The 22,358-nt window shown below is 42.8% G+C and overlaps 1 protein-coding gene across 2 annotated transcripts; it reads left to right on the forward strand.

Moving 5' to 3' along the window:
• The first annotated feature begins 630 nt into the window (after window positions 1-630).
• Window positions 631-21,875, forward strand: rnf130 (ring finger protein 130). Of its 2 annotated transcripts, XM_022761311.1 has the most exons (10): window positions 631-1,218; window positions 2,208-2,511; window positions 12,323-12,514; window positions 15,380-15,630; window positions 16,320-16,391; window positions 16,589-16,671; window positions 16,848-16,944; window positions 17,046-17,067; window positions 17,244-17,430; window positions 18,965-19,051. In XM_022761311.1, exons 2-9 carry the CDS (start codon window positions 2,238-2,240, stop codon window positions 17,384-17,386), a joined length of 1,134 nt encoding a protein of 377 aa, XP_022617032.1. In that variant the 5' UTR covers window positions 631-1,218; window positions 2,208-2,237; the 3' UTR covers window positions 17,387-17,430; window positions 18,965-19,051. The 2 variants fall into 2 exon arrangements, with proteins under 2 accessions (XP_022617032.1, XP_022617031.1); XM_022761310.1 differs by lacking the exon at window positions 17,046-17,067 and having other exon boundaries at window positions 18,965-21,875.
• The last annotated feature ends 483 nt before the right edge of the window (window positions 21,876-22,358 follow it).

The raw sequence follows: 22,358 nt of genomic DNA on the forward strand, positions 1-22,358 counted from the left end.
AAGTTATCTCCTCCTTTTCACTCTCACTCCTCTCTGCTCTCCTCCATGCTGCTCTTTGTCAGACTCTTTCCCCTCCCCCGGCTCACAGGTGTGTCTCATTGACCTCCTCTTCTACCTACCTCTCTTCCATTTCCTTTCCTTCTGGGGGGTAAAGGGCTTTTCCACTCTTTGTTTGTATATGCCCTTTCTGCCACAGACTCTTCAGATGTTCAGTCTGTCCTTATGAATGTGTTATGACTGATCTATGAAGCATCAGTGAATCATTTATTAACCATTAATAAATCAATTAATAAATCCTTTAATTAATCCATTCTCTGCAAACACTGAACATATTGAGGTTGTAGAAATCATTTCTTTGTATATTTAATGTTTTTTAAATATTGTTGGTTAATAAACAACAGATTAACTGTCACTGTTTCTGGTAAATAAAGCAATAATTAAACTATTGATCCCATACTACACACAGAGAGACAGACAGGTGGACAGAGACACACAGGTGGACAGTCTCTTTCTGCAGGTATCGCGACACTTGGTTTAAATCTCGGCTACCTAACCAGGAAGGTATCACACGCGCCCTGTCTACCGCCTCCCCGTGTCGTGGCTCTGAGCATGCGCAGTGCGCCCCAAACTGAGAGACCGAGAGACGGGGCTCTAGCCTCTGCACCGTCTGCGACCACCGGGAGCAAAACCGGAATAACCACCGACCAGCAGCAAGATTTACCGCCGAGAACCCACCGATTCCCGCCGGACATTCAGCGGGAGAGAGGGCGGCGGGAGAGGGGGGGTTGGCGGACCAGGAGCCTGCCTGTCTGTCCGCTTGCAGACGGTGAAACAAAGCGGGGAGAAGCTGCTGCCAGCGCCGCTTTCAAACGGCGATTAAACACTGAGTCATGGCTCCGGATTCACTGCGGCTTCAAACCAGCTACGATTCAACGAAAATCTGAACGTGACGTTCAATTTCACGCGCAGATCCGGACTGAAGACATGACGGTGTGAAGGTCCAGATGTTGGCCTGCTGATGATGCTCCATGTTCTGACACTGTCCTGATGTCCTCACACGGTCTGTCCTCCACCTGACAGTCTGAACCCAGGGTCGTAACGACGACAGGAAACACATGCTGGGACATAAACAGGGTCTGAGGAGGACATTCAAAGACATAAATAAAGCCTCTGGGGGACATAGAGAAGACACTGAGGGACAGAACAGGACGTTATAAGGTAAAGAACCTGTAGGACATTAAAACATAAGAACATCTAAAGATGCCTAAAGACAAAAAGGACAAAGAGACATAGGACATGTTTGTGGACATAAGCATCACAAATGAAAAAATATTAAGGACAGTCAGGGACAAAACTGGACATTTTCAGGTGGGTTAGGGTCATTTTAAAATCTGGTGGACGTGAAGAAATAAAACAAAAGACAAGAGGACTTAAACAGACATTATAACTCTGAGGACAAATTGACATTGAAATATTGGAAGACAAAGAGACCCAAAGGTAATGTCAAAGAGGACATTTGATGTAACTGGAGTACATCAAAAATAAGACATTTAGTAAATATAAACAAATGAACCACTGAAAGACAAAGAGGACAGAGACATAAAATCTTTATTGAAGATGTTAAGAGAAAAAACAAAGATGAACTGACATGAAATTCAGACACTTGAAGAAGCATGTGGAGGACATAAAAAGACGTTAAATGGACACAAAGATATGACACAGGGATTTGATGTAACTGGAAACAAACTGTGTGGTGTACATAAAGACATAAAATAGAGACAGGATAAAAAGACACATTAAGACATTTACTGGGCATAAAGAGATATTACGATAAGGACATAAAAGAAAGTAAAACTGACTTTGAGGACAAACTAATTAAAATATTTTCAGAACATAGGGAGACAGAGGATAGAAGGACATCTACGGACAAAGGACATTTGTACATAAAGAAACTGGAGGACAATAGGAACCTAAAAGTGACATTTGAATATAAAGAAATCTTCAGATCTATGACAGACAGAAAAGACAAGGACAGAGGACACAAAAACAGACATCAAGACATAAATAAACACGGACATATTGAAAGACAAAGAAACATGAAGACATAGAGATGAGATACAGGAGCCATCTGGACTCCAGTCCATTCCAGGATGTGGTTGTTGTTGGACTTGTTCTGGTCTAAAAGATTTATTTTTGTTTCCTGACAGTTTGAATGTGAAGACGACTGAGGGGACGACATGACATCCCTGAAGTGGACCTGTCTCCCTGTCTCGTCGGTCCCAGTCCTAGTCCTGCTCCAGGCCCTGGTCCTAACAGGCTCTGTGTCGGCGGCTCGCTCTGACAGGAACATGGTGTCGGAGGAGTATGTTGGCGCCACGGTGAACGCCACGGTGCTGGACGGACGAGGAAACACCGTCCACACGATGAGCAGCGACGACGGGACGTACGGACAGAACTCACCAAAAGTGGACACCAGGGGCATCGTCATTGCACCTGCACCACATCATGGAGGTAAATATGGGACACACCTGAGGACACACCACACACCTGAGATCACACCACACACCTGAGGACACACCACACACCTGAGATCACACCACACACCTGAGGACACAACACACACCTGAGATCACACCACACACCTGAGGACACAACACACACCTGAGGACACAACACACACCTGAGGACACACCACACACCTGAGATCACACCACACACCTGAGATCACACCACACACCTGAGGACACAACACACACCTGAGGACACACCACACACCTGAGGACACAACACACACCTGAGGACACACCACACACCTGAGATCACACCACACACCTGAGGACACAACACACACCTGAGGACACAACACACACCTGAGGACACAACACACACCTGAGGACACACCACACACCTGAGAGCACACCACACACCTGAGGACACACCACACACCTGAGAACACAACACACACCTGAGGACACAACACACACCTGAGATCACACCACACACCTGAGATCACACCACACACCTGAGGACACAACACACACCTGAGATCACACCACACACCTGAGGACACAACACACACCTGAGGACACAACACACACCTGAGGACACAACACACACCTGAGGACACACCACACACCTGAGATCACACCACACACCTGAGGACACAACACACACCTGAGATCACACCACACACCTGAGGACACAACACACACCTGAGGACACAACACACACCTGAGGACACAACACACACCTGAGGAAACAGCACACACCTGAGGACATCTATCAATTCATGACTCCTGTGTGACATCACTGAAAGGGGAGGGGCCAGAGGGGCAACATGCTTTAAAGCATGAAGAACAGCAGTTAATGAGAAGAAGACATAAAGTGTTTCCAGCATCATATGTCTGCATGAGTTCAGTCCAGTCAGCAGCACAAAGTCAAACTGCTGGAGTCACAGAGTCCTGACATTTAAAACCTTTTCCCTCCAGAGTCTGATCTGCAGTAACAACTGATCTGCACCTCAACAAATATAAAACTGGGTTTTAACTGTACTCAACTCTAAGATGCATAGACAGAGAAGGTCTGAAAACAAACAACAAACTTCCACCTCTGTCTAATGGAGTCGAGTTCAGAATCAATCAACCGATCAATCAATCAGTGCTGAAATTAATCATTCATAACCATCAGGGTTCCCACAGTCATGAAATTCCTGGAAAAGTTATGAAATTAGAAAACCTGTTTTCGAGGTCTGGAAATGGTTTGGAATTAACTGAATGTTTTGGACAAGTTTTGAATACACACTGTTTCAGTTCTTTCCCTATCCCAGTCCCCAACAATCAGGGTTTTTTCTGCTTAGAGAATTGGGAGGCGGCCGCCTCCGTCAAATGTCGTGCAGCGTCCGCCTCCTGACAAAATTCTAGTAGTTGTTTTCTTGGTACTTGGTGGATTTGACATTTGTAACCACAATTACGGCTGTACGCCACTACGGCAATGTAGTGGCGCTGTATCGTAATCCGTGCATCAGACAGAGCCATCTGAAATTGCCAAAGAAGAGGAATACGAATGCGCTGGATTTTCTGCCTGCGGAAGGAGATGGCGACCTGATTTTGCGGCTCTTCAAACAGGTGAATGCCACTGGTCACCTGCCACCTGGCCACCCATCCTGTATAATACGGGATCGTCCCGTTTATGTTATGTCCTCAAAGTGCTGTGACTAATGTGATATCAAGTAAAAATAAACCAGTTGCCAATATTGTAGTGTGTCTTTGTTGTAGTTTAGTGTCTCTTTGTGGTAGCGTAGTGTGTCTTTGTTGTAGTTTAGTGTCTCTTTGTGGTAGTGTAGTGTGTCTTTGTGGTAGTGTGTCTTTGTTGTAGTCTAGTGTCTCTTTGTGGTAGTGTAGCGTGTCTTTGTTGTAGTTTAGTGTCTCTTTGTGGTTGCGTAGTGTGTCTTTGTTGTAGTTTAGTGTCTCTTTGTGGTAGTGTAGTGTGTCTTTGTGGTAGTGTGTCTTTGTTATAGTTTAGCGTCTCTTTGTGGTAGTGTAGTGTGTCTTTGTGGTAGTGTGTCTTTGTTGTAGTCTAGTGTCTCTTTGTGGTAGTGTAGCGTGTCTTTGTTGTAGTTTAGTGTCTCTTTGTGGTAGTGTGTCTTTGTGGTAGTGTGTCTTTGTTGTAGTTTAGTTTCTCTTTGTGGTAGTGTAGTGTGTCTTTGTGGTAGTGTGTCTTTGTTGTAGTTTAGTGTCTCTTTGTGGTAGTGTAGTGTGTCTTTGTTGTAGTTTAGTGTCTCTTTGTGGTAGTGTAGTGTGTCTTTGTTGTAGTTTAGTGTCTCTTTGTGGTAGTGTAGTGTGTCTTTGTGGTAGTGTGTCTTTGTGGTAGTTTAGTGTCTCTTTGTGGTAGTGTAGTGTGTCTTTGTTTTAGTGTGTCTTTGTTGTAGTGTAATGTGTCTTGTTGTAGTGTGTCTTTGTGGTAGTGTAGTGTGTCTTTGTGGTAGTGTGTCTTTGTTGTAGTTTAGTGTCTCTTTGTGGTAGTGTAGTGTGTCTTTGTTGTAGTTTAGTGTCTCTTTGTGGTAGTGTAGTGTGTCTTTGTGGTAGTGTGTCTTTGTTGTAGTTTAGTGTCTCTTTGTTGTAGCATAGTGTGTCTTTGTTGTAGTTTAGTGTCTCTTTGTGGTAGTGTAGTGTGTCTTTGTGGTAGTGTGTCTTTGTGGTAGTTTAGTGTCTCTTTGTGGTAGTGTAGTGTGTCTTTGTTTTAGTGTGTCTTTGTTGTAGTGTAATGTGTCTTGTTGTAGTGTGTCTTTGTGGTAGTGTAGTGTGTCTTTGTGGTAGTGTCTCTTTGTGGTAGTGTAGTGTGTCTTTGTGGTAGTGTAGTGTCTCTTTGTGGTAGTGTAGTGTGTCTTTGTGGTAGTGTAGTGTGTCTTGTGCGGCGACCTGATTTTGCGGCTCTTCAAACAGGTGAATGCCACTGGTCACCTGCCACCTGGCCACCCATCCTGTATAATACAGGATCGTCCCGTTCATGTTATGTCCTCAAAGTGCTGTGAATAATGTGATATCAAGTAAAAACAAACCAGTTGCCTCCTTTTTTTCACATAAAAGGTGGCAACCCTACAGATGAATATTATCTTTTTTACTTCGACGCACACCCAGCTTCTTGAAAAGTTTCCCTAAATCAACGTTACATCCCATCATGTATGGTTTTTTTTGTTGCAAAAAGTGCAGACGTCATTAGTTCTTATAATATGGGAATAAAATTTAATTCATGTTACTGACGAGATGCAGTTACTGTGTCAGGGCTGACAGTAGGCCTAGTTCTTAGCCACAAGTGGAAGGTGCCGGTGGAAGAGAGAATCAGAGCGTGAGAGAGGAGTCAAGGCAAGAGCACCAAGTCTTTAGGAGTGTATTAATGAGTGTATTAAAGCCGACATTTATTTATTTAAACTGTGTCATAGGCAGAAATCTAACTGGTACACGTTGCCTTTGATTTTTAATTAATTAATTTTTTAATTTTTTTTTATGAAGATAGCGACAATTTTGCAAATTTTATTTTCTCCCGCAGTTTCATTGCAAAAAAACATCTAAAGATATAGCAACTTTTAAGAAAAGCTGTGGTGAAATCAGGTATTTTAGCTGTAACATTCCCTAAAAAACCTTATGAAATCCTGGTTAATAAACCAAAACATGTCTTACATTATGAAATACATTCCTTTTATTGAAATTAACTTTAACCAAAAAACCTGTAATTTAAAACTTCTATGCCTTATTACTTTTAAATTGATGAATGGGGCAAATGCTGACATTCACTTGACTACACAAGCCAATGCATGATTAGTGAGAGTAAAAGCATATGGATGGGTGCAATAATGAAGCTTTTTCTCTAGTGCCCTATACACTAGGTTAGGTGGTACAGCAAAAATGTGGCACGAATTGGAATGTAATTCTGAGTTGACTGTGTGTGACAAAGAAATTCCATTCCAAAGTTGTTGTACTGTAGTGTGTCTTTGTGGTAGTGTAGTGTGTATTTGTTATGGTGTGTCTTTGTGGTAGTGTAGTGTGTCTTTGTGGTAATGTAGTGTGTCTTTATTGTAGTGTGTCTTTGTTGTAGTGTAGTGTGTCTTTGTGGTAGTGTAGTGTGTCTTTGTTCTAGTGAAGTGTCTCTGTGGTAGTGTAATGTGTCTTTGTTGTAGTGTGTCTTTGTGGTAGTGTAGTGTCTCTTTGTGGTAGTGTAGTGTGTCTTTGTTGTAGTGTAGTGTCTTTTTGTGGTAGTGTAGTGTGTCTTTGTGGTAGTGTATTGTGTGTTTTTTGTAGTGTCTCTTTGTGGTAGTGTAGTGTGTCTTTTTGTAGTGTTTCTTTGTGGTAGTGTAGTGTGTCTTTGTGGTAGTGTAGTGTCTCTTTGTGGTATTGTAGTGTGTCTTGTTGTAGTGTGTCTTTGTTGTAGTGTAGTGTCTGTTTGTGGTAGTGTAGTGTCTCTTTGTGGTAGTGTAGTGTCTCTTTGTGGTAGTGTCTCTTTGTGGTAATGTAGTGTGTCTTTGTTGTAGTGTAGTGTCTGTTTGTGGTAGTGTAGTGTGTCTTAGTGGTAGTGTGTCTTTGTGGTAGTGTAGTGTCTCTTTGTTGTGGTGTAGTGTCTCTTTGTGGTAGTGTAGTGTGTCTTTGTTGTAGTGTAGTGCATCTTTGTGGTAGTGTAGTGTGTCTCTGTGGTAGTATGTGTGTAGTATCTCTTTGTTGTACTGTATTGTCTCTTTGTTGTAATGTATCTTTGTGGTAGTGTATCTTTGTTATAGTGTAGTGTGTCTTTGTTGTAGTGTAGTGTCTCTTTGTGGTAGTGTAGTGTCTCTTTGTGGTAGTGTAGTGTATCTTTGTCATAGTGTAGTGTGTCTTTGTTGTAGTGTATTGTCTCTTTGTGGTAGTGTAGTGTCTCTTTGTTGTAGTGTAGTGTGTCTCTGTGGTAGTGTAGTGTCTCTTTGTTGTATTGTAGTGTGTCTCTGTGGTAGTGTAGTGTCTCTTTGTTGTAGTGTAGTGTGTCTCTGGTAGTGAAGTGTGTCTTTGTTGTAGTGTAGTGTGTCTCTGTGGTAGTGTAGTGTGTCTTTGTTGTAGTGTAATGTGTCTCTGTCTTAGTGTAGTATGTCTTTGTGGTATGGTAGTGTGTCTTTGTTGTAGAGTAATGTGTCTCTGTCTTAGTGTAGTGTGTCTTTGTGGTATGGTAGTGTGTCTTTGTTCTAGTGTAGTGTGTCTTTGTGGTAGTGTAGTGTGTCTTTGTTCTAGTGTAGTGTGTCTTTGTGGTAGTGTAGTGTCTCTTTGTTGTAGTGTAGTGTTTCTCTGTGGTAGTGTAGTTTGTCTTTGTGGTATGGTAGTGCGTCTTTGTTGTAGTGTAGTGTGTCTCTGTGGTAGTGTAGTGTCTCTTTGTGGTAGTGTAGTGTCTCTTTGTGGTAGTGTAGTGTCTCTTTGTGGTAGTGTAGTGTGTCTTTGTTGTAGTGTAATGTGTCTCTGTGGTAGTGTAATGTGTCTTTGTTGTAGTGTAGTGTGTCTCTGGTAGTGAAGTGTGTCTTTGTTGTAGTGTAGTGTGTCTCTGTGGTAGTGTAGTGTGTCTTTGTGGTATGGTAGTGCGTCTTTGTGGTAGTGTAGTGTGTCTCTGGTAGTGTAGTGTGTCTTTGTGGTAGTGTAGTGTCTCTTTGTGGTAGTGTAGTGTCTCTTTGTTGTAGTGTAGTGTGTCTCTGTGGTAGTGTAGTGTCTCTTTGTGGTAGTGTAGTGTGTCTCTGTGGTAGTGTAGTGTCTCTTTGTGGTAGTGTAGTGTTTCTTTGTTGTAGTGTAGTGTGTCTCTGGTAGTGTAGTGTCTCTTTGTGGTAGTGTAGTGTTTCTTTGTTGTAGTGTAGTGTGTCTCTGTGGTAGTGTAGTGTCTCTTTGTGGTAGTGTACTGCGTCTTTGTGGTAGTGTAGTGCGTCTTTGTGGTAGTGTAGTGTGACTCTGTGGTAGTGTAGTGTCTCTTTGTGGTAGTGTAGTGCATCTCTGTGGTAGTGTAGTGTGTCTCTGTGGTAGTGTAGTGCACCTTTGTGGTAGTGTAGTGTGTCTTTGTGGTAGTGTAGTGTCTCTTTCTAGTAGTGCAATGTGTCTTTGTGGTAGTGTTGTGCACCTTTGTGGTAGTGTGTTGTCTCTGTGTAGTGTGTCTTTGTGGTAGTGTAGTTTCTCTTTGTGGTAGTGTGTTTTTGTGGTAGTGTAGTGTCTCTTTGTGGTAGTGTAGTGTGTCTTTGTTGTAGTGTAGTGCGTCTTTGTGGTAGTGTAGTGTCTCTTTGTGGTAGTGTAGTTTTTCTTTTTTGTAGTGTAGTGTGTCTTTGTGGTAGTGTAGTGTCTCTTTGTGGTAGTGTAGTGTGTCTTTGTGGTAGTGTAGTGTCTCTTTGTGGTAATGTAGTGTGTCTTTGTTGTAGTGTAGTGCGTCTTTGTGGTAGTGTAGTGTCTCTTTGTGGTAGTGTAGTGTGTCTTTGTTGTAGTGTAGTGCGTCTTTGTGGTAGTGTAGTGTCTCTTTGTGGTAGTGTAGTGTCTCTTTGTTGTAGTGTAGTGTGCTTCGCTCAGCCTCTGCTCTCCGTCTCTGTCTCTCTCTTTCTTAAAATAAAATAAAATAAACACATTGACAACAGACTGTCTATCAGGCCATGGGGAGCACTGGGACAGATCCATCTCTGTCTGTCTCTGTCCTTCAAGACTCACTGGACAGTCACAGTCTACACTGACTGATGGAGCTGTTTATATTATTTATTTGTCACAAAGTCCTTGGCCTTTTAAATATTTGCAGTGGAGCACCTCATGCACGGTGTCCTTTAATAATTGATTGAAGAGTGTTGATTCTGTCTCTGTGTTGACTCTGTGTCTAGTTCCGTGTGTCTGTCCTGTATCTCTTCATATCCTGTTGTTGTGTATGGAGCAGATGGAGCATATGTAGTGTGTTGTGTTGAGACACTGCAGAGGTTTTCAGGCTGTTGAAGGTCGGAGTGTCTCTGCTCTGAAGTGTCAGATTACAGTCAGACGGTCCAAGGACACTGCAGCTGCTGGACGGAGCTCCGACTGTCTGCAGCATCTGATTAAAGCACAGAGAGACAGAGCTTTAATATCTGTTACAGCTGCAGCTTCTCGTTCTGATGCCTCCACTCATATAAACGCTGTTTGTCCTGAAGAGAAAGTACAGGTTGACAGAAAACACAAAAACAAATGAGCAAATACAATGAAGTAACCAATTAATATCCAATAACTGAAATAAACTCAATAAAGTAGAATTAATAAAATCTAAGGGGTCAAATCTAAAATGGCACTTTTCAGTTTGAAGTTTAAACTAAATAAGATTTGAGTAAAAAACAAAATAATATCTTATTAAATGTGACTATGTAATCTGTGAAATCTGTCTTAAACTCATTATTTTTTACATCAGCATGTGAGATTTCTCTGTTGAAACAGGAGAAAATAAATAAGAAAATATATTGAACAATTGATTTTTAATAAGAAAACACTTTTTAAAATCTCAGTTTCAGATTATCGGTAGATTCATTGATAATGAGCTCTAGATGTAAATAGTCAGACTGAATGACCTGGGCAGAGCAAAGCATGTTGGGACAGTGATGGTGCAGTGTCTGAGGAGTTCCCATCTCTGATGCAGGATCTGTTTCAGATTAAACAGAGACAGTCTCGTGTGATGTGTTTGACCTGGTCCAGACCAAAACAACCACACAGACCCTTCACAGGATTTGGTCTGGGTCCAGTGCAACCTGGATCCAGATCCTGTAGATTAGTATTCTTAAAGAACACAGACTCAGCCCAGACTCATGTGTCTGAGGTTCAGGTAGAAAACAGCCTCAGGACCTTCTGCCTAAGAAGACCTGAGCTCAGGGTCTGACCTGAGCTCAGATTCACAAACCTTCCTCATGTGACCTTTTTCTCCCTTATTATTTATTTATTATTTTGTTATTTAAATTTTTCTTGAATTTAAATGACATTGATACAGGGGTGGTGGTACAGCTACTGGTTCTGGCATAGACATTGTGAAACATGGTGCATAAAGAAGAAATGTACTGAGCAATCAAAACAAATAAATAAATAAATAAAATTCTAACTCACATATATGGAAGAGAAACATTCAGTTCACAATAGAAAGGGAGGGAGTGTCCAGCTCAGTCACTGGTGCTCTGAGCCAAGTTTTCATCAGTCCTTGTAAAGGTCCAAAAAAGCTCCCAAGGGACTGTTCCATCTTCCATGTTCCCCTTCAGTCTATTAAGCATAGACTCATAAGATGCCGTCTCCACCATGGCATTCATCCAGTCCTTCATGTTTGGTGATGCAGCAGCTTTCCAATGTGTTAAGATAATTCTTGAGGCTGTAACCAATCCTACCATAATAACAGAAAATGTCCCTTTTGATACATTTGGTATTTGAGATCTATCCCCTAATAAACACACAGCAGGAGTCGAGGGGATTGCTACGCCCAACCAGAGACTTAGGAAGTCCACAACTTTGACCCAGAATGGCTTTACTAATGCACATTCCCATATACAATGAAGGAAAGTTCCTACCTCCGTTTTACATTTCCAGCATAAATTATCATTCATCAGTTAAAATCCTCCCTCAGCGGCGGCTTTGCCAGGCTCGTCTCCACTCCGAAGTCTTCATCATACTGTATGTGTGGCTCTTTCATAACGGCATAAATGTCTGCTCACCTGCCTCGCTGGATGTTCAATCTTCACTATCGTCGTTGTTGTTGATGAACCGCAGTGTCGCTGGGTAGGCTAGTGTGTATTTCATGTCGAGTTCCCTCAGTTTACGCTTTGCAGAGGTGAAAACTTTTCTCTTCCCCCCCAGCTCTTTTGGAAATACAGAAAGCCGACATCCTTCCCATTCGAAGCCCCGCTTTTCTTTGGCCGAAGTAACCACCTTGTCCCTTGCTGACTGTCTGAGGGAGCGTATGAGCACTGGTCTTGGAGGTCGGTCTGGGTCCGGCATCGATACGAGCAGTTGATTTGCTCTGTCAATCTCAAACAATGTTTCTGCACAAAGCCCCAGACCCTCTGTCAAAATCTTCTGAACACAGCTCAGCAATGTGCCATTAGTCCCAAAAGCCTCTTTCAAGCCTACCAGTAATTCCTTTTACTGTGGTTTTCCAGAGCTTGAATGTGGCCCCACATAGCATCCGTTAGCTTGCCTCTCTTATCTTCGCCCATGAGAAGCAGCTCCGAGGCCTCCTCTAGGCGCATAATGCGTGTTTCAGCTTCCGCCAATCTCTCCTGCATCGCCGTCACTGTGGCTTTCAGCTCCGTTGTAGTCTCCTTAATAGTTGTAACATCTGTTACCACTCCCAGCAATGTGGTGTTCATTTTAGCAATTTCTGCTAACAAACTGTTGAAGCTTGGCAGCAGTTCACCTGCAATACCATCATCATCATGTGGGGGGCTTCTCCATGTCTGCACACGGCCTGCACCTTTGAAATACTTCGACGTCGACATCTGGTTTTAGTCGTGCCTAAACAACGCCAACTGTTTATTTTTCGGAGTGGAGGAAAATTTTTAAAAAAGTACAAGCCTCTATAATTTGTAACTTTACATGTAGCTGAGCGGAGAGTCCTTAACCCGCTGCCATCTTGTTCGCAGTACCCACGTGACTCTATTTATTGATTATTAATTATTGATCATTGATGCTGCCAGTAAAGATAGCAGGATAGATAATCTACGTTCCTTTAGAGCACGAGTGGGTTCCACCAGAGCTCTGGACCCATCAACCTATTACTGCATTGTTGTCTAATCATAATATATTTGTAATGAAGAGGTGTTTAATGCAGTAACCATGGTAACGGTGTGTCTCTTCAGTGGTGGACCGGCAGGGCTGCGACCCCAACACTCGTTTCCTGGTCCCCCCGCGGAATGTCCACTGGGTGGCGCTGCTGCAGAGAGGGAACTGCACCTTTAAAGAGAAGATCCTGAAGGCGGCAGCGTACAATGCCACGGCTGTCCTCATCTACAACAACTCCACTGACAAGACGGTCAAGATGGGACACGAAGGTCAGAGACATGTTAACAGACTGGTACTGAACCTGACCGGAGCAGGTCCGCATCACTACACCTGTTCACCTATTCACCTGTTCACCTGACTGTTACAACCCCGAAAGCATGTAACACTGACACACTCTACATGTATTCAGTAGTGCAGGTGTAGAGCTTCACCTCTAATGATTGATCAGCTGGTTATAAGTTCACCTCCACAGTTTGAACATTTATCAGATATCAGTAGCCACATGAACAGACTCCCTTTCATACAGAAGGTGGTATGATGTGAACTTTTTACTCCAGTTACATAAACTGAATTATCCATTAAAGATCCAGCTTATGATTCTCTGTAGGTTCATCACAAACTGATGTTCAGATCAGTACCACTTATGTCCAGACAGCAGCTGGTTAGCTTAGCCTACCTTAGCATAAAGACTGGAAACAGCCGTTCCTTTAAAAGTTGTGACTTAGCCCCTCAGTGGAGGGGAGGCGGGGGTTTAAAGGTGTGCGTGTGTGTGTGAACAGTCACTTCCTGCTGATCGATGTCAACTTCTAAATATAGTGAGGAACGTGTCATTAATTGATGAGGTCACAGTGACCTGACTGTGTGTGTGTGTGAGTGTGAGTGAGTGAGTGAGTGAGTGAAATCCTTCATACATGAGCTGGAAGTAAAATTAAATGTAATAAAAACAAACATCAACATAGTGTGAGTCTGTAGTACTGTTATATTGAAGTACTGTTATATTGAAGTACTGTTATATTGAAGTACTGTTATATTGCAGTACACTGTAGTACTGTCATCCTGCAGTCCTGTTATACTGCAGTACAGTGTAGTGGTGTTGCACAGTGTAACAGCTGAGTCACTCTGATCAATAACACTGTTTTATGACATCACAGTTGTAAGCCAATCAGGAGAGGGGATATTATAAGTTAGTTTAGTTTAGTTATTACAGTTGATACAGTGTAGTTAGTACAGTTAATAAAGTGTAGTAATTACAGTTAATACAGTGTAATTAGCACAGTTAATACAATTTAGTTATTAAAGTTAACACAGTGTAGTTATTACTAGGGCTGTGCCATATCATACAGTCCAAGATAACACCGGTATAAATTTTTACATGATAAAAAATGTCATCTTGCGATATCAATGATATAACGCACAAAACAACGACAGAGGCCCAAACATGGCTGAGAGTGAGAGCAGCGTGTCAGCCTCCAATGACGATTTAGTACCTAATAAGTGAGCTACTTCAGTAGTATGGAAGTGGTTTGGCTACAAGAGGTCAGACCTCCAACAAAGAACAATACTTTGCAAAATATGGAAGAAAACTGTTACCGCTAAAGGTGGAAACACACCAGACTTGTTTCACCACTTTAAGCAAAAACACCCCGTCGAGTTCAACCAGGCTATGAAGGCAGGCGAGGAGGAGATACAAGTAGCTGGTGATGTGCGTCCCAAAAGTTAACAAATGACTCAGCACTCGCTAGTTGCACTCCATATGACAGGAAGAGTAAACGGTGGGTGGAAATTACTGATGCGATTACATGTCGTTTGGCCAAGGATCTGATGCCAATCCAAACGGTGGAAAAGGAGAGCTTTAAGCAACTGTTTAATATTTTTCAAAGACATCCTTGCCTGCGATGTATGAAAAATGCCGCAAACTAGCAGCTACACAGTCATCGGTGGAGTTTTTTGGCTCAGCTACGGACAGATTGCTGCTGTTTGTTAACATTTGGACTTAAAATTTGAGGTCAATTCTATTAGCTGACAAAAGTGTGCAGGTTCCTGAAGAGTTACAAGGTTAAGTTACTTTAGTTATTGTTATTGTTAAACCAAAGTGTAACAGAGTTATGTTATACTTTTACTTAAGATTTCCAGGGAAAACACTACCTAGGCTTCCTTTGTGCTTACATCTGACTCATGCTGTGTCACTGCTATTGCACTATAATGCTGCTGCTGCTGTCACCTTGTGGCAATAGATTCACACTTCGAATTAGGCAGTCAGTCATCAATGACAGTAGCTCATTGGAAAAGAAGGATGGAAAATGCCCTTCATTTTGTTTGAACTAATAAATGCTGCTGCCGGCAAGTTGCAATCACTGATAAAACAATGTTCAGTATTTTTTTTCTATATCGTCATAAATATCATGATTGCAGATTTCCTTGAAATATCGTGATATAATTTTGAGGCTATATCTCCCACCCCTAGTTATTACAGTTAATACAGTTTAGTTAGCACAGTTAATATAGATTGGACCTGTAAAGGAGTTTGATGTTGGGGGTTGAGCTAGTTTCACTTCATTATGACACATTTCATTTATTCATGATGAAATAAAACCAGTGACAGTGTGTTGGGGTGAGTGTTACTCTGAGAGACGACAGTCTTCACCTCATGAACATCAGAGGATGAAAACTTTTCTGCTCTCAACATGTTTGAACTGGACCTCCATCAGAAGATGAATCACTGATCTTTCTCTTCCTTACACATCAGGAATCTGTGGTGACTGACTCACCCAGCCTCACCCTGTCAGGCCTCACCCCATCAGAAACTGAACCCTGAGGTGAAGGCTTGACTCTCCCGACACCTTTTATTCTGATCCAAATTACATGTGTGATATCCAGGCGTGGTCTGAACATGTCTCACCTGCAGCCACAGGTTCCTGATCCTCAGATCAGTCTCTGAGTTCAGGTTTAAAGGAGCATTCTGGTCCCTGTTTCCTGAAGGTCTTTCTCAGTCTGAGTCCATGTGAATCATCAATTGTAGTTCTGTCCACATTCAGGTGACCTGAAGAGGTCGCTGGTCCTGGTTCTGATTCTGATTCTGATCCTGGACCTGGACCTGGTGCTAGTTGTGATTCAATTCCTGATTCTGAGTGCAGGTACTGGTGACACGGTGGCAGTGATGATCACGGAGGTGTATGGTAAAGAGATTCTGGCTCACCTGGAGAGAAACCTCACGGTCCTGGTCTCATTGGTTGTGGGTCAACGTGGTCCCACTAAAAACATCAACCGAGGCTCGCTGGTCTTTGTCTCCATCTCCTTCATCGTCCTCATGATCATCTCGTCGGCCTGGCTCATCTTCTACTTCATCCAGAAGATCCGCTACACCAGTGCCAGGGACCGCAGTCAGGTAACAGGCTAACAAGCTAATATACAGCTAACATGATAATAAACAGCTAAAAGGCTAACATGTTAACAGGCTAATATATAGCTAACATGCTACCAGGCTATGATACAACTAATATACTAACATGCTAATATACAGCTAACCTGCTAACAGGCTAATGAAGGCGCTAACAGGCTAGCATGCTAACAGACTAATATACAAGCTAATATCCTCCTGACTCAGTAATATTTAATGAGGTAAATCTCTGCTGAGAGTCTAATTGAGCAGTGGGTGGTCACAGCCCCCTCCCCCTCAGTGTAATCGAACCGTCCTCTCAGTTCTCTGCCCCCCACCCCCCGACCCCCTCCTGCAGAACATCCTTTACTTCACCTCCTGCTTCCTGCAGTAAACAGCGACTCAGATCAGTTTAAACTGTGCTCCTCTGATCAAAGTCAAAGCTGAAGAATCTGTGGACATTAAAAAATTGAAGTCGACTACAACTCCCAGGGTGCATTTCAATTAAAACTAAACTAAAGACTAAACTATTAGAAAACAGGTTTTACAATCTGCAGCTGAAACCAGGTCAGAGTTAAGTTCTGGGTCAGCTGTGGGTGAATTCAGTAACCATAGCAATGTGTTTTAAATTCACATGTAAACAGGCTAATATACAGCTAACACGCGCACACCTTTGTCCTCTGTGCTCTGTTTCTCAGCGTCGTCTCGGTGACGCGGCAAAGAAAGCCATCGGGAAGTTGACGACGAGGACAGTGAAGAAAGGGGACAAGGTAAACACATCATCATCATCATCAGAAGGATGAAGATATAAATCAAATCAGACCACCACACAGCGTAAAGCTGTTGATGCTCAGCTTTTAACATGTCCTCCTACCTGTGTGTGTGTGTGTGTGTGTGTGTGTGTGTGTGTGTGTGTGTGTGTGTGTGTGTGTGTGTGTGTGTGTGTGTGTGTGTGTGTGTGTTACAGGAAACGGATCCGGACTTTAATCACTGTGCAGTGTGTATTGAAGCGTACCAGCTAAATGATGTGGTCCGGATTCTGCCCTGCAAGTGAGTCAGAGACTGTTTCTTCAGGGTTCTCATTCTGTATGTTTAATATGTGACCAGGATCAGACCAGGATCACAGTGGTCCACCTCAGACTCTCTGATGACCCTGGTCCCTGGTCTAGTCCAAACTGCTGAAAGACCAGGACTGGATGATGACACGTGTCTCTGTGTCTCTGCAGACATGTCTTCCATAAAGTGTGTGTGGACCCATGGCTGAATGAGCACTGCACCTGCCCCATGTGTAAACTCAACATCCTCAAAGCTCTCGGCATCATGGTGAGTCCCAACGGGCCGTCAACAGGTCTGACGCCTTGTATATCAAACAGTGAGGGGTCAGAGGTGAACTTTGAACTTAAAGTGTGTGATGTGTCCAACAGAAGCTTCATCAGAAACCAGCAGGTGTGTTTTCATGTCCTCACCTGATCCGACAGGTTGTGGTGTTTCCCCCTCTAAACCACGCCCACACAGGAAGTGGCATACACTACACACAGGTTATAAATGAGACCTGTTGTGTTTATATGACACCTGTTAATGCTCCATCTTCTGTCTCCCCTCTGTCCGTACCCTGTCCTCAGACCAGTCTTCCCTGTGTGGACAGTGTGGTGTTGGATGTGGAGCGTCTGGGTGTCAGTCAGGCATCTGGCAGCCAGAGGGCGCCACTGGGCGACAGCAACCAGCCGTCCATCAGCCTGGAGCCGCTCAGCCCCCCCCACCCTGAGGCCACGCCCAGAACACCGGCTGACATCACCATCGCCGTGACCAGTAAGAACGCAGCACGACATGACACAACACTGACAACACATTCCTGACACAACTTAGAGTTTCCACCCGTCCTGTATATCAGAATAAAATTTCACTTTAAAAATCAGAGGTTCAGGGCGGCTCACCTGGTAGAGCTTGTACCACCTCATCCTCCCCCTCTCCCTCCCAGACTGTCCTCTCTCTCACTGTAACTGTATCTGAATAAGGGCAAAAAATAACTTAACTAACATAACTTAAATTGGTGATTCTCCGACACTCTTCGGCGGACAGGGAGCAGCTGGAAACGGAGACAGCTCTCCTTTGTTTCTTTAATAACTTATGAACCAGACGCTCAGGAGGTTTTTACCAGCATCTGAATTATCCACAGAAGTGTCCTCCTCTACAAAACAAATAGACCAGGGGATTAAAACCAGTAGAAACACCCATAAAGCAGTTTCACTTTAAGAATCAGTGATTCGCTCTTAAGTGACACAGAGCAGGACGTCTCCAGCGGCTGGGAGCTGAGCTGTCTAACATTTCTTCAGCTTGTTTCTCTGATAACTTCAGATCCAGACGTCCCATGACTAAAATCATCTGGTTCAAATAACGAGCTGAAAACCACCAAGGTGTAAAAAGTGTCTGTGGATTAAAACTAGATAAAAGTCAATGTTGAGCTTCTGTCAGACAAACACACTGAGACATGACCATAGAGGATATGATGTCATTGACAGGAGACCAATGAAAGCGTTACTATGATTAAAATCACAGATTTCTCTGGTTTGAGAATTGATGGAAACATTTGGGATAATGTAAGAACGCAACAACATATAGAACATAGAACAGAGGTCTAGTTGTTTTCAGACATTTTAACGAGGAGACGTTACAGACTAGAAGATCCTGGCTGTTTTTACAGATGTTGCTGCAGTGTCTTAGATTGTCCACCAGGTGGACCCAATGCTGTCATAAACACATGATGTCATCAGATCAGCCTGTAGATACTGATCAATAGATAAACTGTAGTGTGACATGTTCACTGTGAGTTCAGTTACTCAACATGTGTAAAGACTAAGAGCCCAAAGACTATAAGTAAAGAAAACAATGATTGGAAACAAGAATCTAAATTTGGGTGTCAGATTTTTTCTTCTTCTTGTTTCTTGAATGTTTCCCATGATGCAGTTCATGAACTCCCTATAGGAGAACTCCAGACCACCAGAATGGGAATCACTGACATGAGCTGGAACTAGATATTATTATCATTTTTATACAAGCAATAAATCATATTTGCTGATTATTTTTCTGTTGATTGACTGATTGATTATACATTATAGATTATAGATAAAGAGTAATATAGAATCATTGTATCAGCTGTACGCATCATGATTAACCCTCTAAACCTGCACTAAAGTCATTGAACATCCTTTACTTAGTAAATGTCTACTGATCCAGACCCGGACTGTGTGGACTTGGTTTCAGTAAATATAGTCAACATGTACTGATCCGGACCTGGACTGTTTGGACCTGGTTTTGAAATGTTTGTGTTTTTCTGTCTCATCAGGCGGCGGTCACTTCTTCAACAGGAACTCCATGTCTCCTCGCAGCGTCGTTTGTGAGATGGAGCTGCCGGACATTCAAGCCTCGCTGGACCTCTACGATGACAACAAGTCCTGAGGACTGTCGTCATGGTCACAGCCCCCCACCACCACTACCACCTCTCCACCTGCTGATGGAGGGAGGAAGTGTTTTCTTTTGGGGCGGTAATGGCAACCTGAATGGACTAGTGAGCAGTGATATCATTGGACTTTCTTCAGACTGAACATGGTCTCTGGAGTCTGGATCCTGGTCTGGATCCTGGTCTCAGTTTAGATTCATTTGCTCAACACTCATTTTTTTATTTTCCCCAGAAGCAAAACTGGAGATACTGGAGCTGGTCGTCGGATCAAATCCTTAAAAAGACGTTTTCCAACAAAAAATCCAGAGAACTGAATTCAGCCCAGGAACCAGAACTTGAACTAGGTTCCTGTGGCAGAACTAGGGGTGATGCTGTCGTTGAGTTCCTAAAAAGGTTCCTGGGTCCCTGAAAAACTTCCAGAGTTCATTAAAGGCTTCTGAACAAAGTTCCTGGGTTCCTAAACAGTTTTTCCAAAATTCCCTGGATTTTAAAGAGGTTCCAGAGCTCCTTGAAATTCCCAGGTTTCTGGAAAAGTTCCAGAGATCGTAAAGATGGTTACTGGTAAAGTGTGTGAGTTCCTAAAGATTTTTTTGATTTCCTTAATGGTTTCCTGGAAAAGTCCCCAAGCTTCTAAGAAGGTTCCTTGGGTTCTTTGAAAACTTTCTGAGTGGCTAATATGTACCTGGAAAACTTCTTCAGATCCTGACAATGTTCCTGGAAATGTTTCTGAGTGCCTAAAAAGGTCCTTGGGTATGGAAAAAAGTTTCTGAGTTCTTAAAGTGGTTCCTGGAAAAGTTCCTCAGCCCCTAAAATCGTTCTTGGGTTCATTGAAGCGGTTCATAGAATTTCCTAAAGAGGTTCTTGGGCTCTTAGGAAATTTCCAAGTTCCTAAAACCTTTCCTGGAGAAGTTCCTGAGTGTCTAAAAAGGTTCACAGAAAGGTTCTTGAAGTCTAAAAGGGTTCCTGTGTTCTTGGAAAAGCTTCCAAGCTCCTAGAAAGGGTCCCCAGGACTTCCTACATGGGTCCCTGAAACAGTTCCTGAAGTTTTGAAATGTTTGTTGTGTTCCTGGAGAATACCTCGAGTATCCCTCACCCAAACCTAAATGGACCTGACAGCAGTTGGACCAGAATCAGAGCAGACCCAAAGAACCTGAACCCAAGTTCCTGTCAGTGTTCCCTGTAACCTGGCCTCCTGTTTGGCTGACTGATGATTACATCACTGACACTTGTGGACTCCAGTTTGAATCTGGACCTGGATTATAACTCATCTGTAAATACTGACAGAGCTGTTTATAATCAGACTGGAACCATAACCATTAGAGGACCTGGACCTGGACCTGGACTCTGATCCTCTGGAAACAATCATGTGACCTTTAACAGTGTTACACCCCCCACCCTGACACCATAGCAGAAACATGTTTCTCTGTAGAACAAAGAGTCATTAGATTTAAAGGAACAGTCCAACATTTCAGGGGACCTCCTGTTCTCTGTTCAGTACTGTGGAGTTCCTCAGGGAACTGTCCTGGATCCTCTGAGTCCAGATTTAAAGGAACATTTACGAAACCAGATTCAGTTGAACACATGAATTTTAGGTACATTGGAGACAGGTCCAGGATGTGGTTAGCCTAGCTTAGCACAAAGACTGGAAGCAGGGGGGAGCTGTTAGCTTAGCTCCATCAAAAGAACAGCAACTTCAAGTCTGTCTGCTTTTTACCTTACCAAGTAGTCAGCTGTGTTCAGCCGACAGGTGAGTCAACACAGGTGAGTCAACACATCTGCAGGCATCACATCTGGGACCCACAGGTCTGAGACCCAGGTCACTTTTAAAACCTGGTCCAAAGTCAAACCTGTGTCTAGTCTTGTTTCCTCGTCTGTATGAACATGACTTGACTGATGGAGATAAACAGCTGATGGAGCAGATTCTCCAGTCGCTGCCATTAAACCACAAAAGAAGAAGAGGTGATAGTTTTCTGAATCTCTGACATGTTCAGACATTTTATCTTCAGTTACTGAGACAGAAACAGAGAAAACTGAAAATATTTTGACTTGAAGTTGACATAAACAATTAATCAATTATCAAAATAGTTGTCAATTTCTGTCAGTTGATCAATCAGCTGACCTGCGCAGCTCAGTTTTACATTAGCGGGTTCAGGTGGTGGACAACAAACCTGTCGGTTTTCTATTGGTTCAAATGAGGGTCAAAAAGATTTAGAGCTTGTAAGTGAAATAATTCTAAAGTGTATTGCTGTAAATCGCCCTGTAAAATAAATAAGTCAGGACACGTGTAGAAAAGAGTTGTACTGTGTGGCCTGTGTTAATAAAGTTTGAAGGGATGACATCAGTGGTGAGGTCACAAGCAGAAACTGCTTGAGATCTGTTTGTTTGATTTACAGCTGCAAACTGTGTTCATCACTTTATGAGCTCAAAGTCTTTTTTATCCTAATTTGATCCCATAGTTTTTTATCTTTATCAGGTTAACCCATATAACATTTAAACCAGGAAATATACTGTATATAGTTTATATAGTATCTGGTTTAACATTAATTCAATGATCAATCATCACAATAAACATCAGTAAAATCAGATTGACTCAGCTTGTCAAGTCATCAGTTTTTATTTGTATAGTGCCAATTCACAACATAAGTTATCTCAAGGCACTTTCCAAATAGAGCAGGTCTAGACCTTCTCTTTATAATATTATTTACAGAAACCCAACAATTCCCACCAAGAGCAGCACTAGGCAACAGTAGCAAGGACAGCCAGAGGCAGAAACCTCGGGCAGAACCGGACTCAGGGTGGGTGGCCATCTGCCTCGACCGGTTGGGTTGGGGAGAGAGAGAGAGAGCACAGAGGAAAAGAACGAGAACGTGCAATGATAGCAATATTAATAATAGTGGCAATAACAGCAATAATAATGTAATGGTAACTGTAATACTCCAACTGATAAAAGTAGTAACGACAGCTTATAACAATAATAATGATCATTATTTATAGTAAAATTTTAGCAGGTTTAGCAGCAGTTGTTAAACAGGATCATGGGGCAGTAGCTGGTTTGTAGTTGCAGATCCAGACTCTACAGCTCTGGAGGCGGGAGGAGCTGTGGAGATGGAGAAGGAGAAGGGAGAGAGAGAGACACACAGCCTGGGTGCTTCATGTGCTTGAGGGAAAAAACAAACGGTTAGAATGATGCTGTGATTTTCAGAAAGTTTACAGTGATCTCATTGGCAGGACAACCTGGACTATACTGTTATACTATACTATACTGTACTGTCTTAATACA

The sequence above is a fragment of the Seriola dumerili genome, unplaced genomic scaffold (genome assembly GCF_002260705.1).
Source record: "Seriola dumerili isolate Sdu_G_001 unplaced genomic scaffold, Sdu_1.0 BDQW01000398.1, whole genome shotgun sequence".
NCBI lineage: Eukaryota > Metazoa > Chordata > Actinopteri > Carangiformes > Carangidae > Seriola > Seriola dumerili.